Below are 15,201 nucleotides of genomic sequence, written 5' to 3' on the forward strand. Positions count from 1 at the left end.
ACTGAAAGGTATAAATGATTGCCGCTGATAATACGAGCATGCGAAATATTGAAACCAGTTGCATACTTTTCGGCGCACGGCCGAGAATTTATGAACCATTTTCGCAGTGCCGGTCGGAGGGCATAAATCGAGACGAGATAGAGCACTCTGCCACCTACTGGGCCTCCAAATGCGTTTTAGGCACTCACTAATGGCACATAAATAACAACTACTAACTAAAAAGTGACAACGCGGACCAAAACTTGGCCTCTCTGCATTCGCACTCCATTTTGTTTTTATTTTTGGGCAATATCTGGAAAATTTCTTATAGGGATTGTACGATATTTTGTAAATGTCTTAAAATATATTACAAAATTATTCGTATTAAATGTTTAATTTTCCTTTAATACAAAATTTAGATACTAACCAATTTTTTTTTCAGATCTACTAAAATATTATTATTATTTAAACATTTATTACATAGAACCTTTTGCCATTTCAAAGGATCATTAAGACTCTTGGTTATTAAATACCAAAACAATATATTTTTATTCAGGTTTTTATTTCTGTGAAGCCTTTTTAGGGCATTCCCTGTTGCGTTTAGTTCCATTTGTTGGTTTTATGCTTGTAGTTTAGTTGGTTCTCTCCTCTGCCGTCGCTTGCTACGCACATTAAAATTATGTTCGGAGTAATGTAGTCCGCACCTAGTCCGCACCCACATCCACTTGCCCCCGATTCTCGACGACCGTAAAGAACATAAATAAAGGAGAAAGGCAGCGCGTTCCAAATGGTCGACAGGATTGTGCTGCTGCTCTCGTGGACAGTGGACATTGGCAATTACCGTTGCCACAGTTGTCAGAGTCTCGCTTTTCCGCTTTTCCTGCTCACCACCCACTAGGCTGCCCACCAAGACTCCACTCCCACACATAATTCGCGTTCGCCAGCGGTCCTGTTTCATAACTACCCACCCATTGCTCAGCCAACCACCGCCTGTTTGAGTATTATTTGTGGCGGTTCTCGGTTTTGCCTTTGGGAGGCCAAGCCACATTGCGTATACGTAGCGTGTGACAATGCCGAAATACAATAACTGCGAATTTGATTGCCCCCGCTAATGTGTGCTCGCAATAAACAATCAATTTATTAGAGAGCCGGCTGGATATTGCTGCATTTGGTTTATGGTAATTAAATAATAAATACTGTATTACATGGCTTCAAATTTATGTGTTTTGCCGTGGGGTGTCAATTAGTTCAATAAAATATTATAAATTGTTTGGGCGCTCTTAGATGTTCTTAGAAAAGCAAAAAGCCAATTCTCATTCATTCGGGGCGAACTTTTACAACTTAACACCCGATTCTAAGCGAAAAGCAACCTTAAAAGTGCGAAACATTCATCTGCATTATTTTGCCGGTATATATGCCCACTCGCCCTCTGGTGACAAATAACACTAAATTAAAATTTTATTAGGGTCTTTATTGTGCGTCGCCAAAGAACAAAAATAAAATACAGAAGGGAGAGCCAGTTGGAAAAAACTGGGAATATGTTTTAAATGTTCGCAAAAACGAAATTTTCGTTGTCTGCTGTCTGTGTTTGCCTTTTGGGGCCAACAAACAAATGGCAAAAACAAAGCGCAAAAAAGAGGGACAAAATAAAGAACGAAAGCGAGAATTCCCCAAATTGATTAAAACTTCATAAATTTACATTTTTATCGCTGAGGCAAACGAATGCCACAGGAAAAAAAACAAGAAAAATGGAACTGGGGTCGGAAAATTCAACCCCACAAGCGGAAACAGAGAAACCAATTCAAAACGTAAGAAAACAAAAGGGAAACCAACCTGATACCAACATGAATATTTACACATGCTTTGACATTGCAGCATTCTTCACACGCCTTGCAAAAAACAAAAAAAAATGAGAAAAATGTTTGTCACCTGTTTTGGGTCTCTAAGCTGATTTGAATCCAAAAGCCAATGAATATGGGTATGAAGAGAAGGGGTGCCTTTTTGGTTACCAGCTTAGGGATGGAGTTTAGGGGTTGACCTTCTCCCAAAAGAGAAATAAAAGTAAATTCACATCATCACAAAATATTATTAAGCAATCAGCTTCTGCTTTGGGCTCTGCAACCCTGTTTTGGCCTTGTAGAAGCTGGCTTTTTAGAGGGGTTTATTTACCTGGCCCCCAAAACAAGCCGCTGATTAAGCGAAAGTGATTGAGTGCCACGAGAAAGGGGAAATGACTTGCAAAAAGATTTTTAATTTATGCGACTAATTAAAAAATGCCCAGATGTGAATTAAATTAGAATTGCTTCTGCTTTTTAAGTTAAACATAAGTTTAAAAGGATTTACAACCAAGTTAAAGGCATTTGTTTGTTTTCTTGTATATATAACAGTAAAAGTATTTGTTTTGTTTCTTTTATAGTTTTTAAAATCTTCTTCTAAATATTGTTTGACATTTAAAAACAAGTAAGCTTAAGTAATAATGCCAAACTTGTAAGTTTTAAACAAACTTTAAGACAAATGAATTTTACGAAGTTATAGCAATGAAGGGTTGGAAGGTGCAAAACATAGAGTTGACTTTTTAGGTGCGCTTAATGAAATTAAAAGTCAAAGTCATTAAAAGCCAAGTTGGCTTTCTAACTACGTTGACGGGTCCGAAACTCTAAAAAGCTTTCTCAACTTCCGCTTTAATTAAAGAGTCCGCCCAAACAAAAGGCTTAAAATATAGTTTTAAGCTTATCAAGTTTGTCGGCGATTAGTGAATTCGAAACAGGTGTGGATGGGGCTGATAAGGGCTTGGTTTTAAGGTTGGAGAAGGGGAAAACGGCGAGGCAAAGCCAACAACAATTATCACAATGCAATTCAAGGAGCACTACACACCCACACTCATGCTTATCCGCACACCCAAACAAATACATGTAGGCCGATACACTCGAACCCCCACATATTTCAAAACATGATGGCAGCAATTACTGTTATGCGGAAAAGTGCACAAAAAGACGGCTTTAAAATGCTTAGGCAAATGTTTGATACTCTTGATACTTTCAATTTTCAATTTCAAGTCTTTACTTTACATTTTAAGCAAGTGTTTTTCAAACAATCTTAAAATATTTGTATTTTAAAACAATATATTTTGTAATCGAAATCAGGAAATCGTTTTAAAATAAATCAATACTTGAATGGAAATTATGAAAAAAAATTAAATTAAAATTAAAAATTATATAACTTTTTTTTTCCTATATTCTAAGTTTACTTTATTATTTAATTCTTTGTTCTGTTATTAAAATACTCTCTATTTTCTAACATTCATGCCTCTCACCTAATCATAGTTATCATTGTTTGGAAAGAGTACCCTCTCAAAATGGAAAAAGGCCGAAAAAAGAAATGCAAACAGAATTCGTACACAGGCAAAGTTTTCAATGGATAACGAGACAGTGCACAGTATCGCTCTGCAAGTACTAACGCCCCTTAACTAAGTGGATTTTGGGGCGAAGGCGGCAGAACAAATATGCAGCCGATGCCCCGTTCCCTGGCAAAACAATAGCAATGCGCAATGACCCAAAACTAAACACCGAAGACACTAAAAAAAAAATGTGAAAAAAGTAACGAGTGTGCGGACGTTGAAAAAACATTACGGCCGTGCTTTTCAGTTTTGTTTTTATGGTTGCAGGGACTCATTGGGAAAAAAGGGGTCGGGAATAGAACCATATGACGACGTTCATTGCGACCGTTTTGCTGGTGTTGTACTTGCACTCGGAATTGTGACTATCAGTTCGGTTCCGAATTTTCTAAACTCTTTTTAAGCTTAAGCTTTATTAAATTTTAAATTATTAAATTAAATGTGGTCAACACACCTTTCAAAATTTATTAAAAATTTAAAACACTAAAGTTGCTTTTAACAACATATATAAAGTTGGTAACAAAAGACAAATTCAGACATAAGCTGACGATTTTAAGAAGCTCTATTCGAAAACTGCATGTTGTATTAAAATAGCTAGGATTACCAAAATAAAATGTGATTTAGAAAGTTGAATTCTTGCTAGTTTATTTATATTTTATTAGGCAGTTTGAAGTTATTATTATTTCATGTAATTAAATAATGAAGATTTTTTTTTTTAAAGATTTACTAAAGATAAACTCTAAGTAAAAAGCTGAAATATAGCAAAAAAAAATTGAATGCGATATTGGGAACCGGCTAGGTTGTTTTTGTGAGTTTGCCTGCCGCTGTGTCTGTGCTGGCATAATCAACAATATTTTGAGTGCTTTTTGTGTGAAGTTTTGTGATTTTTTTCGGCTGTTTGCTTTTTGTTTCGCGATTCGTTTTAGCAGTTTCCCAGCCGCTGCTGATGACGATGTTTTTGTTTCAGCTGTTCCTGCCGCCGAAGAGGGTAACTTTTGGAGCATTGTCTGATGACTGTCAGCTTACTGGCGCTTTTTTTCTGTGCAACTTTTATTTTCAATGAGTTGAGATCGTGTTTCGTTATTTTTTAAGTACCGGCCGAACGACCTGTGAAATGGAATGCTGTGTAGTGTGAGTGGAATTTCGTGTTTTTTCCTCGGAACTTTATTAACGAAAAACGCCGATAAACTTCGCATAGTATGCATAATTTATTTCCATTGATAACCTTAAATTAACCAATTATTTTGATGATGTGTTTGGTCTTTTCCAATTCATTTTTTAAAAGAAGCATTTTTCTCCTGCATTTCTTAGTCGATTTTTTCCAACTACTGTGGAAAAAGTTTTGGCCACAGTTTTTTATGCTGGTTCGTTTTATCTTGTTAAAGCAAAACTTTAACTTTGCCAACTTGTCTTTACGTTCACACAGATACTTAATTCTTTATCTGCGTAGGAGTGTGGTGTGGGTGTGGGTATGCAGCGGGTGCAACAACAAATGGCCAAGACTTGGACTTTGCGCTTAGGTCCCTTGTCTGGCACATATCAAATGCAACATTTGCGCACCAATAGCCTGGCAGCTCCTAAGAACGGTTAGAAAAACAACATAAATTTCCACTTAAGTAAGTGTTTAAAAGAAAGATGCAGCCGAGCGAAGACAGCACCAGACCTCTGATAAACGATGTCTGAGGAAATAAAAATAAACGGGTAAGGCCACCAATGTCCAGCGTCCCAGAAGCATTATGCTTTTACCAAAAGGCTTGCCGGCACTTAAAGTTACCTTTTTGTAAATAATTATATTAAGAAAACATACATTTTAAATGTTTTTACTATTTGATTCAACATTATTCGTAGTATAGGATTTTAAAGTAGGCTTTGTCAAGACAATTTACCAACTATATCGATCTAATTAACATTTTTTATTTAATATGTTAAATTTGGCCTGATTTATTTTTGGATTAACTGTTTAGCACTAAACAAAAGTTTGAGTTTAAACAACGTTTTTTATTTAATTTATTTTATTTCAAAGCTTCAACCTTATACAATGATTTTTCATTTACTCACACAGTACAGAGATCAGTTAGTTGACGTATTAAATTAGTTGTCTGCTAAATGATATTTCAATTTTTGTTCTCTTCGAGAGTATTTAAATTGCGCTCTGGCTAAGCAAATGTTCCAGGCTGTTCTCCTCCTCCAACGATCCTTGGGCAACCAACCATTTCGGCACCTCCCTTCCGTATTCCTCGGTGGAAATATGCAAAAGTGCCAAGACGCTCAGTTTTGAAAGTTTGACGCCACTTACTGGGTCTCGGATCTGGTCAGAAATTTGACTTTGCGCTGCAGTTGAAGTTTTGGTTGATGGCTGAACTTCTGCGCTTAGCTGGGAAAACAAATAAAGTATGACGGACTCCCGCAGTGGGGTCTTATCCTGCCTGCTCCTGTTTTAGTTCCTGTTCCTGTTCTGTAATGAGAACGATCGAAAGGGGATGTGGTGGGGCAGTGAAGGCGGTGCCAGAAGGGGGCTGACCGGCGAAATAACGACATGGACAAATCCGCAAGTAATCCAATGCCAACAGTTCGAACATTCGGCTAAAACGATAAGTAGGGAAGGGAAAAGGGGGCGGCCCGCAGGCAACCCAACCCAAAATACCAGAAAAATGTTTTCCACCTCAAACCAACCACCACCACCTCAATGGATGGGAAGTGAAAAATCAAATGAAAAACTTTCTTGCAGTCAGGTGAAATGGCAGAGCTGCTGCTGCTGCATTTGAACTTTAGCCTTTTTGGTTGGGCTGCGAGTTGGTTGAGTTTTCTGCTGAAATGGCGCAAAAACCCAAACCCAAGCACAAGAAAGAGCACCAAAAGTACAAAAAAAAAAAAAAAATAGAAGCCAGAAAAGACGAGTGAACATTCCTTGGAGTTGAGTTTTGGGCATGGGTTTTCCAACCGTACCATTCCAGCTGCCGTAAAGCATCGCCATCGGGCTTCAAAAATTCCTTGGCGTATTCGCCGACCAAGCAAGGCTTCTTCGACTTGGGGGATTGGAAAGTTGTGGCGTGCAAACACATGCGTTAAATGGGCGGCCATTTTAGGGGAGTGAGTAGAGGCTTCACTGTATACCAGTGGGGGTGTGTACTTCCGCTGCAGCAGGCTAAACTTCCGGAGAGATTTCGCCGGCAGGCCAAACAAAACGAATGTGCGAGCGTTCACCTGCGAGGCAGCCAAGTCTTCAAGCCATTAAAATGCTTTTAATCAAATTAGTGCAAATATTAGCGTGTACGGTATAGAGTTACGGCAAAGGCCTTTCACAGCTGCATGCCTACGCTGAGATCAGGTGGTATTTCCCAAAGAGTCTCCGAGGTTTGTTTTGCTGATTAAGAAAGGAGTACTTCAATCAAGTTAAAAAATCGATTACAGCCAAGGGATCAACCACTAAATACCCTCTTCTCATTGCTTAGATTACAGTCAATGTTCCATACCTGATGGGTTGTTGCATGGCCTCTACCACAGTAAATTCTTTACATCTAAGGGGTATACAAATTGAAATTGAACGTTTTTCAATAGGAAAAGAAAGGCGCAAACTTTATAAAAAAGTGATTCATTAAAAAACGAAGCGCTCAAACTACAAACCAATAGTAAAACAACTCTGCTCTGGAAAAACACTTAAACACTTAACACTTAAATAAAATGTTTAAGTATTCATAGACTTAATAAGGTCTATAATTTCAAGGTAACCAGCAATTATATTTAATTTTATTAGGTAAATTAGGTTTTTTGGCCCAATCAAAATCTTTATGACAATTAAGAATTTGAAATTATGTTCTCCTATTTTTGTGGGTCTACTTAAACTATGTTTTTTATCTGAATGTTAACATTCTTTGTTGTGGTCGCCGTGCCTTTTAGTTAACATTAAGGAAATCCTAACATTTCCCAGCGTTTGCTTTTCTTGGGACCAATTCCCACTTTTGTGGGACATTTTCAGTTCGAATTCGAAATACTCGCAAAAGCTCCGAGTTCAGGAATGTCTCTTTCTCTTCCACTGAGCCATTTTCCCTTTGACGAATATCTCTCTTGGCCACACATTTCCCACTGACCTACTACTTTTGTTCTGGTAACAGCCCATGCCCATGTCCATGCCCAAAAACCCAGAGCGCAGTGCCCAGAGTCCGATTCTCGATTCTCGATTCCCGATTCCAAGTCGCGTCTGGATTCGAGTCGAGTTACGTACTTTAGTAAATGTTGTGATAGGTTGCGGGCTGCTTTTCTGCTCCGGACACGCAGCAGCACTTTTGGGCCAAGTAGATACGAGTACGGCCAAGTGGGTCGTGGCTCAGTCTGTTCTCATTGAGGTGGCTCAAAGTGAATGCAGGAGGGGATGCCGAAATTTGATAGAATTTTTGATTTTCATGCTATTTATCTTGGTCGATATATTAGGCTTATCATACGTTAATGCCAACTTTAATTTGAATTAAAGATGGTTGGGGAGTTTGGTTTGATTATGCTTAAACAAACACGTGGATTTATCTTGGTAGTTATATTGGACGGTATATGGAAATGTCAATTAGAATTATAGATGCTGGGAGACTTCATTTTGGTTAAGATAGTCGGATATAGTCTACTTGACTATATGGAATAATTTATGCATTGATTATATTCAATAGTGCATGTGCATTTTATTGACCATATATCCATTTATTATGTTTTGTTAGCCATATCGGCATTACTAAAACATAAACATATAAACATTTCTATAAGCTGACAAAATCTTGCCCATAACAAAAGCATCGATTAGAAAAAAGTGCTTATGTTATAATTTTAAATGGATTTTTTTTGTTTCGGAAACCTTTTTGATAGCTTGAATACTGAACTAATGAATAATTTAAATAAATGAATAAAAAAAATAAAAATAAAAAACTGCATGTACAAAACAGATTCATAGCTAATATAAAATAACAAAAATATTTAGCTCCTTCCCAAGTGGCACTATCATTCAGTCAACCAACTTATGCTTCAAATCCAAAATGGAAATAAAATAATTCAAACTGCTAGGGAAAAAGTGAAAAGCTCATTAAACACTGGCCAAATCACACTTATGCCCCATTAGACCACTAAATAAGCGAAAAATGGTGCGACAGCATGGGGGCATCGCCCACCCGGGGACCCACAGAACCAGACAAAATAAAATAACAAAAATATTTAGCTCCTTCCCAAGTGGCACTATCATTCAGTCAACCAACTTATGCTTCAAATCCAAAATGGAAATAAAATAATTCAAACTGCTAGGGAAAAAGTGAAAAGCTCATTAAACACTGGCCAAATCACACTTATGCCCCATTAGACCACTAAATAAGCGAAAAATGGTGCGACAGCATGGGGGCATCGCCCACCCGGGGACCCACAGAACCAGACCCGGTTCCGAACTCGGACCCGCAATCCCAACCCCCAATCTCCGATCCTCGATCCCAGGGCGACCAGACTAGACCCGAACTTTGAACCCAACAAATAACCCGCGGCGCAGCAGCTCTGCCAGATGGAAATGAGGCGAACGGTGGGGTGCATGGGTTTTAATGCCAAGGCTGACAAACTAACTCGGCTACTTTAACCCCTGCTGACCAATAAAGCCGCTTGTGTGATGTACGGCAACAATGAAAAAGTTTGTCCAGCAACACATGTTCAAACCGAAACAGGGAAACACCGAATCCAGCGGCAGAAGCTGGAATAAAATTAAGCACATTAAAAAATGCTTCACAAATTTACAAATCTCTGGGAGAGATAAAATGGTCGATTAAGGGGGAATGGATGAAAAACGGAGTATATAGACCAGAAAAAGGTCAGCGACGGCAAAATGTTTTGTGAAAAATGAGGCGGTACAAGGGTTTACGCCCTGCTCCCCCTAACCTCAATTTCCAGATGCACATGTTAGATTAGCCCCCCACCATTAGACTTTCAGTGAAATCTGCTCCGTTACGATCTCATTACTCTCGAACTTTTGGTTTATTTTCCCGACATACTGCTAATAGTTTTGGCCTCAACAACCGAAGCCTTACCACACACAAGTATCACACTCGCATTTTGCATACAACCATACATGTCGGTTATATAAAAACAACTTAATTAAAGACTTCATTAACTCTTGCCTTTCGTTCGGTCAAGCACAGCTCAGCCAACAAAAAATTGTGGGATTTTCACTACATAAAAAGAAAACAAATATAAATGAAAAATTTGTCCACCCTTTCTTTTTTAACAGATTTAACATATACTTAATTTAAAAAAATATAAGAAAATCATATTGAATTGAGTGTTTATTGTGTTCTTGTTATTTTGCAAGATTTGAGTATGTTATCAAATACATTAATAACTTTTTTAAATTTTTTAAATAAGGAAAAATATATACATTTTAATTTAAATTTAGTTAAAAAAGTATTTAAATATAAAGGGCCTTAAGATTAGACCTGTTCATAGTATTATTGGAACTAAATTTTTTTTTGCAATAGAGAAGATGGTTATTATAAAACAAAAGTTAATAAAACTAAAATCATTTTGGGATTTTTTACAGATAATCATTTTTCAAGAGTATAAAGTGGCTTCCAAAGGGATCCCTCTAACCGCCAATCACTCAAGATCCCCAAAAAAATAAAATCACTTCCTCTGCGCCGAACTCGCGCGAAAATCGTGTTGCCAACCCAAATCAACCTTGAGCCCTTCATCTCCCCTGTGAACACAAATTATGCGTAATAATTTTATTTGCATGTTTTATTTAATTTTTCATGCCACTCTGATTACGAAATTGAATTGGCAGCTTAGTTTTATGCGCGCAGCTACTTGAGGGGAGGAAAGGTGGCCATGCTCAGGTGCCACCCACCTTCCAACTCCCCCGTCTGTTGTCATACAATTAGCAAGGTCGGATATATATAGCCACCCAGCTCCGACCAAAATCCAGTAACTTTCTAATGATGTTCGTCCGAAATTTCTCTCTGGCCTCATCTTCAGTTTCATTTGCTTTGACGTCGACAACGTTTCATTTTACTGATTTTCTTTTGTTGCTTTTGCTTTTGCCGTTGCTGCTGCTGCTGATTTTGTTGTTTCTTGCCTTTCTTCAGTCACCCGAAATTTCATGCTGAATCATTACCAAGAAGAAATTTGTGGGCGTTGTGGGAGGATGGGGAAAAGGAGGAGGTGGTGGCGTCCTTCTCTGGCTGGCAACTTAAATGCGCTTAAAATTAAATCTGATTTCATGAATATTGATTGATTGCTTTTACCTTGAATGAAAATCCGCTTCCGTGCTACTTTTTCTTCGTGCTGTTTTCGCCTTCTCTCTTACCTGGCCGCACATCCTGTTTCTGGTCTTCTATCTCTGTATTGCTTGGCCTGAATTTCCCCAACCAACACACACTTTCTTTCCTTTTTTCGGTAAGTTAAATTAATGAGCTTGAGATTCTGCCTCACAGCGGCTTTCTCTTTTTTACCGGCATTTTGTTAAATAAGTTGACCAAAAATAAATTGGTTTAATTGAAGGCAAGGCTGACTTATGTATATATAAAATAATTTGAAAGATTTATAAGATTAAAATGTAAGCATTTCTTAACAAATATATATATATATGCATTTTTGTCAAGGGTTTGGTTTAGATTTCTTTTACAAACTTATTTACTGCAATTACTTATAAGCTTTTAATAGGATTTAGAAAACGCTTATAAGAGAGAAAATTTGATTAATTTTAGTTAAGGTAAGCTAATGCATTTACTTTAAAGTCTCTTCAAAGATTTTCCTCTTTAGGTCTGGCGATTTTCCCAATCAGCCGCAGACAGTCGAAGGAATTGAAAAATGGAGAAAAACTTGTAACCAAAATACGGAGAAAACAAAACAACAACGGAAACGAATTTCCTGTTGAAAACAATAATAAAAACAGAGGAAGGACGAACCACAAACAGACAGAGAAACACATGCAAACAAGCTTAGAATGCGACAGAGAAAGAATGAGACGGAGCAGTGACAAATTCCTGTCGAAGGGAAACAGCTGGAAAACGCACTCGGAAGGTCCTTTTATTTTCTTTCCCCTATTTTCCGTTTTTCCTTTTTATATTAAATTTTGATTTTTTTGCTTTCAGCATCTGGCTTAGGTTCGATGGTTACGAAGGATGGGGTAAAAAATATTTTAGTTGTCTGTAGAATCAAATTTTGTCGTTTTTTTTCAGATTTGTGTCTTTTATTTTTTGTTGTGCCACGATTTTCTTATCGACTGTCCTTGCGGCGCCTCTGTGAGTGTTTTTGTTGCTGTCAGTTTCAGTTCCGCTTTTGGGGGATGCCAACTTTTGACTTCCTGTCAATGGTGACAGCTGCAGCGGTCTAGCTGTCCCTTCTCTCCATCACTTTCCCTCTCTTTCCAAGACCTTTCTTTCACTTTCCCCAATAGATTAAAAGATTTGTGCCGCCTTTTTTTGTGTTGAGTTGAGTTGGATTATTTTAGTTAATATAAGTATATATTATTTTATGTGAGAGTTTCAATAAAATATTTTTACTGTAGTAAACTAGGAAAAGGATTTTAATTATTATGTAAATAGCAATCGAATTATATCAAAAGTAAGTTTATGAGAAATTAACTTTAACAAATTTAAATTACCATCTGCACTATCTGCTGAAACATATTTATTTTGAAATTAGTAAACAGAGTAACGGATATCTTTATTGAACATTTTATTCTAAAATATTTTAAACTAATATAACCTTGAGTATTAGTCAATACAGGGCTTGCTTTAACAGTACTTTCGAATTATTGTGAATTTGACTATTTGCCGAGGCAGTCTGACCTGGATTATAAGTGGTAGCAGTTTTTCCTGTATTATTACGATTGTTACTATTAACTGTAACAGATTTTTCCCCTACTGTGGTTGATGTTTTTCCACCTGTGTTATTGGGAAGCTCACTGGTATAAACACTTTGATCGTATGGACCTGGCAGGAATTGTCCTCCACTGTAACGCTTCCCAAAAATGATCTGCAAATACATAAATATTACGAAGTAGAAAAAATATTCCTTTGGACTTACTTTATTGAGATCACAGCAAGTTTCGAATGAGAAGCACTGCTTATTGTAATTTGATGGTATGCCGCGACTTTCGGAACAAAAACGAGTAGGTACACACGCAAACATTCTGTTTTGTCCACAATATGATCCAGCATCGACGGTACCAAAAATAACGCAGCTCACAAGAGTAACTTCCAATGCCCAGTGCAGTGACATGATGTTCTGTGAAACTCAGAGCTACGATTGACTTGCATCGAATCATATGACGACTTTATACCGAGCAAAGCGTTATCTCTTCTCAGAAATGTGTGCTCAGGATCTTATCAGCTTGCATTCCAACGAACTATATATGTGTTACGTATATATTAATAATAAAGAGTAAAGTTAATTTAATCGTGACCAATAACTTAATTGTTTGATTAATTAAAACTAGATTTTTGTCTCATTACTAAGTATTACATTTTAACTGCAAAGTCAATATAATCAAACACATATTGCAAATCTTATAATAAAGAACACTATAACTTAAAATTAATATATTTTCACTCTCTCAACAAAACCAAAATTAAAAAAGTGGAATGGAATGGAAGGCCATCCAAAGAGTCCTATTTTCTTGATTTTTTTTTGCGACCCACAAAATCGTCATTCTAAGAACCTTCGTTAACCCAGATTGTACGGCAACAGCATTTCCATGGAGAGCGCATTGAAAGCGAGAGTTTGAAGTGTGGGTTAGTTAGGGATGGAATGGAAAAGGCTTGAATAGAATGGCAAGGAAAGAGCATTGCACACTGGCCACAAAAGTGCAGGATACTGTGGCGGTGCACTTGACTGCAGCGCAAATGCGATTCGCTTTGTTAGAAAACAACTGGGAGAAGACAAGGACATAACTCGAATCGGATCGAGTAAAGCCCAAACATAAGTTACACAAAGCTACCTTACATGGCTGTATTTTGATTAAAGTTACGCAAACTCCTTCTCATTACGTTTCGTTACAAGAGCAGCCAATAAGAGAATACCATAGAAACTTAAAATCGTTAGAGCATATCTAAAATTAAAAACTGGTTATTGAAAATAAAAAATGTCATAACAAACAGTCTATCATATAACTACGAAGCATTCTTGACAATGCTGAAACACAGAATAGAAAAAGTATGAAACGGGAATAAATCTGATTTAACAAAACACGAAGGTTTACAAAAAAAATAAAAAGCTTAGATGTATAGATAAATCGTACCAAAAAGGCACGCTATATGTATGGACACTCACAATTTGTTTTCAAGTTTTGCCAGTTTTGCACTTTTTTTTATATTTTTTTGCCGAGCAAAAATACAATTTCCGTGTAAGTTGAAAAACAAACAAGATTCTTTCGTCTGCCAATTTTTAACGTTATGCCAGACTTAACCCAAAAAAGACATTCTCTCGGTCTTCCTCGTCCTTTCTCGATGAAGCAAAAGTAAATTTCCACTTGCAGTCAATAATCAACTAAGCATAAAATAGTATTTGAACTATTGATGCAGCAAAAATGTGCTGTTTCTCTTCCCCAAAGGCAGAGCCAAAAATATGGGCAAGCAAAATGGGAATCCGCTTTAACTTGAGCTTGGACTCTGCCAAAGTCGGAGACTCAAAAACTTTGTATTTTATTTTATATGTGTTGTGCTTTTTCTATTTGTGAAGCGGGTTATGGTATACTTGAAATTCTCCACATGCTCGCACTCAATTGAAGTTAAATTATTTTCTCGGCAAATTTCTATTTGTTACGCACAGGTGTACGTAAAAATAATCGGCTAAACTGAAGCCCAAAATAACCTGGGCAGAATAAGGGCAAGTCGAATGGGAATGGGCAAACGCTGACCTGTAGGCAAAAGATTTCTAGCTAATTTGCGGCAATAACATCAAAGCTGCTTTTTGGCCTTTTCAGTTACCCTTTTTTCATCCCTTCCCCAAATTGGACTTTTATGCCCTTTTTTTGGGTTATACTGGCATTGAGTTGATGGTGTGGTGGGCACATCCGTTGGTTAAATGTTGCGTTAAACATTTTTTAGGCCTCTCGGGACGAGACAGCTTTAAAGTAGCTTAATTTGAAGAAGACTAACAAAAATGACTAACAGAAATTGCATTTGTTATTATATTGTTATTCTTATTTGAAAATGCATAACATTTATAATTGAATTAATACTAACAATTTGTATAAGAAAAAATAGGATGAGACAGGGACGGAGCCAGAGAGTAACAGTATCTCATCAATTATTTCAGCTGAAATGTGAATTTAAATGTAAATGATTAGTCGGGCCAATGTGAGAGAGTAGGATGTATAACAATTAAATTTCGAATAAACAATAGTTGAATTGATGAATTGAAAGCAACGCCAGGACAATAAATTACACAAATACTTTTAATAAAAATTTAAAAACATACAAATTTTTTTTAATTAGTGATTGCAAGTACGTTCTAATGCTGCACCAAAATTAAAATCGGCTAAAAATTTCATAAAACAGTTAAAAAAACTACAACCAACTAGGAGACAACCTTTAACACGTTTTACCCATTCTCGTGTTTTTCTCCTTATTTTTCAGCTTATTATCTGTCTCTCGTCTGCAAAGTAATAACCTTGGTACGCTCATATCAGATTGTTTTCAACCTCAATTACTTGTTTAAAACTTTTTGCGGACTTTTTGGTCTTTCTAACATATATGTAAAGGAAAAGTATTTACATTTTGTAAGGATGTTTGTGACTCATTAACTTGTTAAAAAAAAATTCCACATTTATTTTTTTTTAAAGTGTGTTTTATAACAAAAAAATGGTTTTTAAA

The 15,201-nt window shown here is 36.7% G+C and overlaps 1 protein-coding gene across 1 annotated transcript; it reads right to left on the reverse strand.

Moving 5' to 3' along the window:
- Positions 1-12,016: 12,016 nt before the first annotated feature.
- On the reverse strand, positions 12,017-12,620 carry LOC108138063. Its single transcript, XM_017260039.1, has 2 exons — positions 12,413-12,620; positions 12,017-12,361 (listed from the first exon to the last, which is right to left on the reverse strand). The coding sequence occupies exons 1-2, from the start codon at positions 12,605-12,607 to the stop codon at positions 12,104-12,106; spliced, it is 453 nt and encodes a 150-aa protein (XP_017115528.1). The 5' UTR covers positions 12,608-12,620; the 3' UTR covers positions 12,017-12,103.
- Between the last annotated feature and the right edge of the window lie 2,581 nt (positions 12,621-15,201).

Source organism: Drosophila elegans, unplaced genomic scaffold (assembly GCF_018152505.1).
Source record: "Drosophila elegans isolate 14027-0461.03 unplaced genomic scaffold, ASM1815250v1 contig_814, whole genome shotgun sequence".
NCBI classification, from domain to species: Eukaryota; Metazoa; Arthropoda; class Insecta; order Diptera; family Drosophilidae; genus Drosophila; species Drosophila elegans.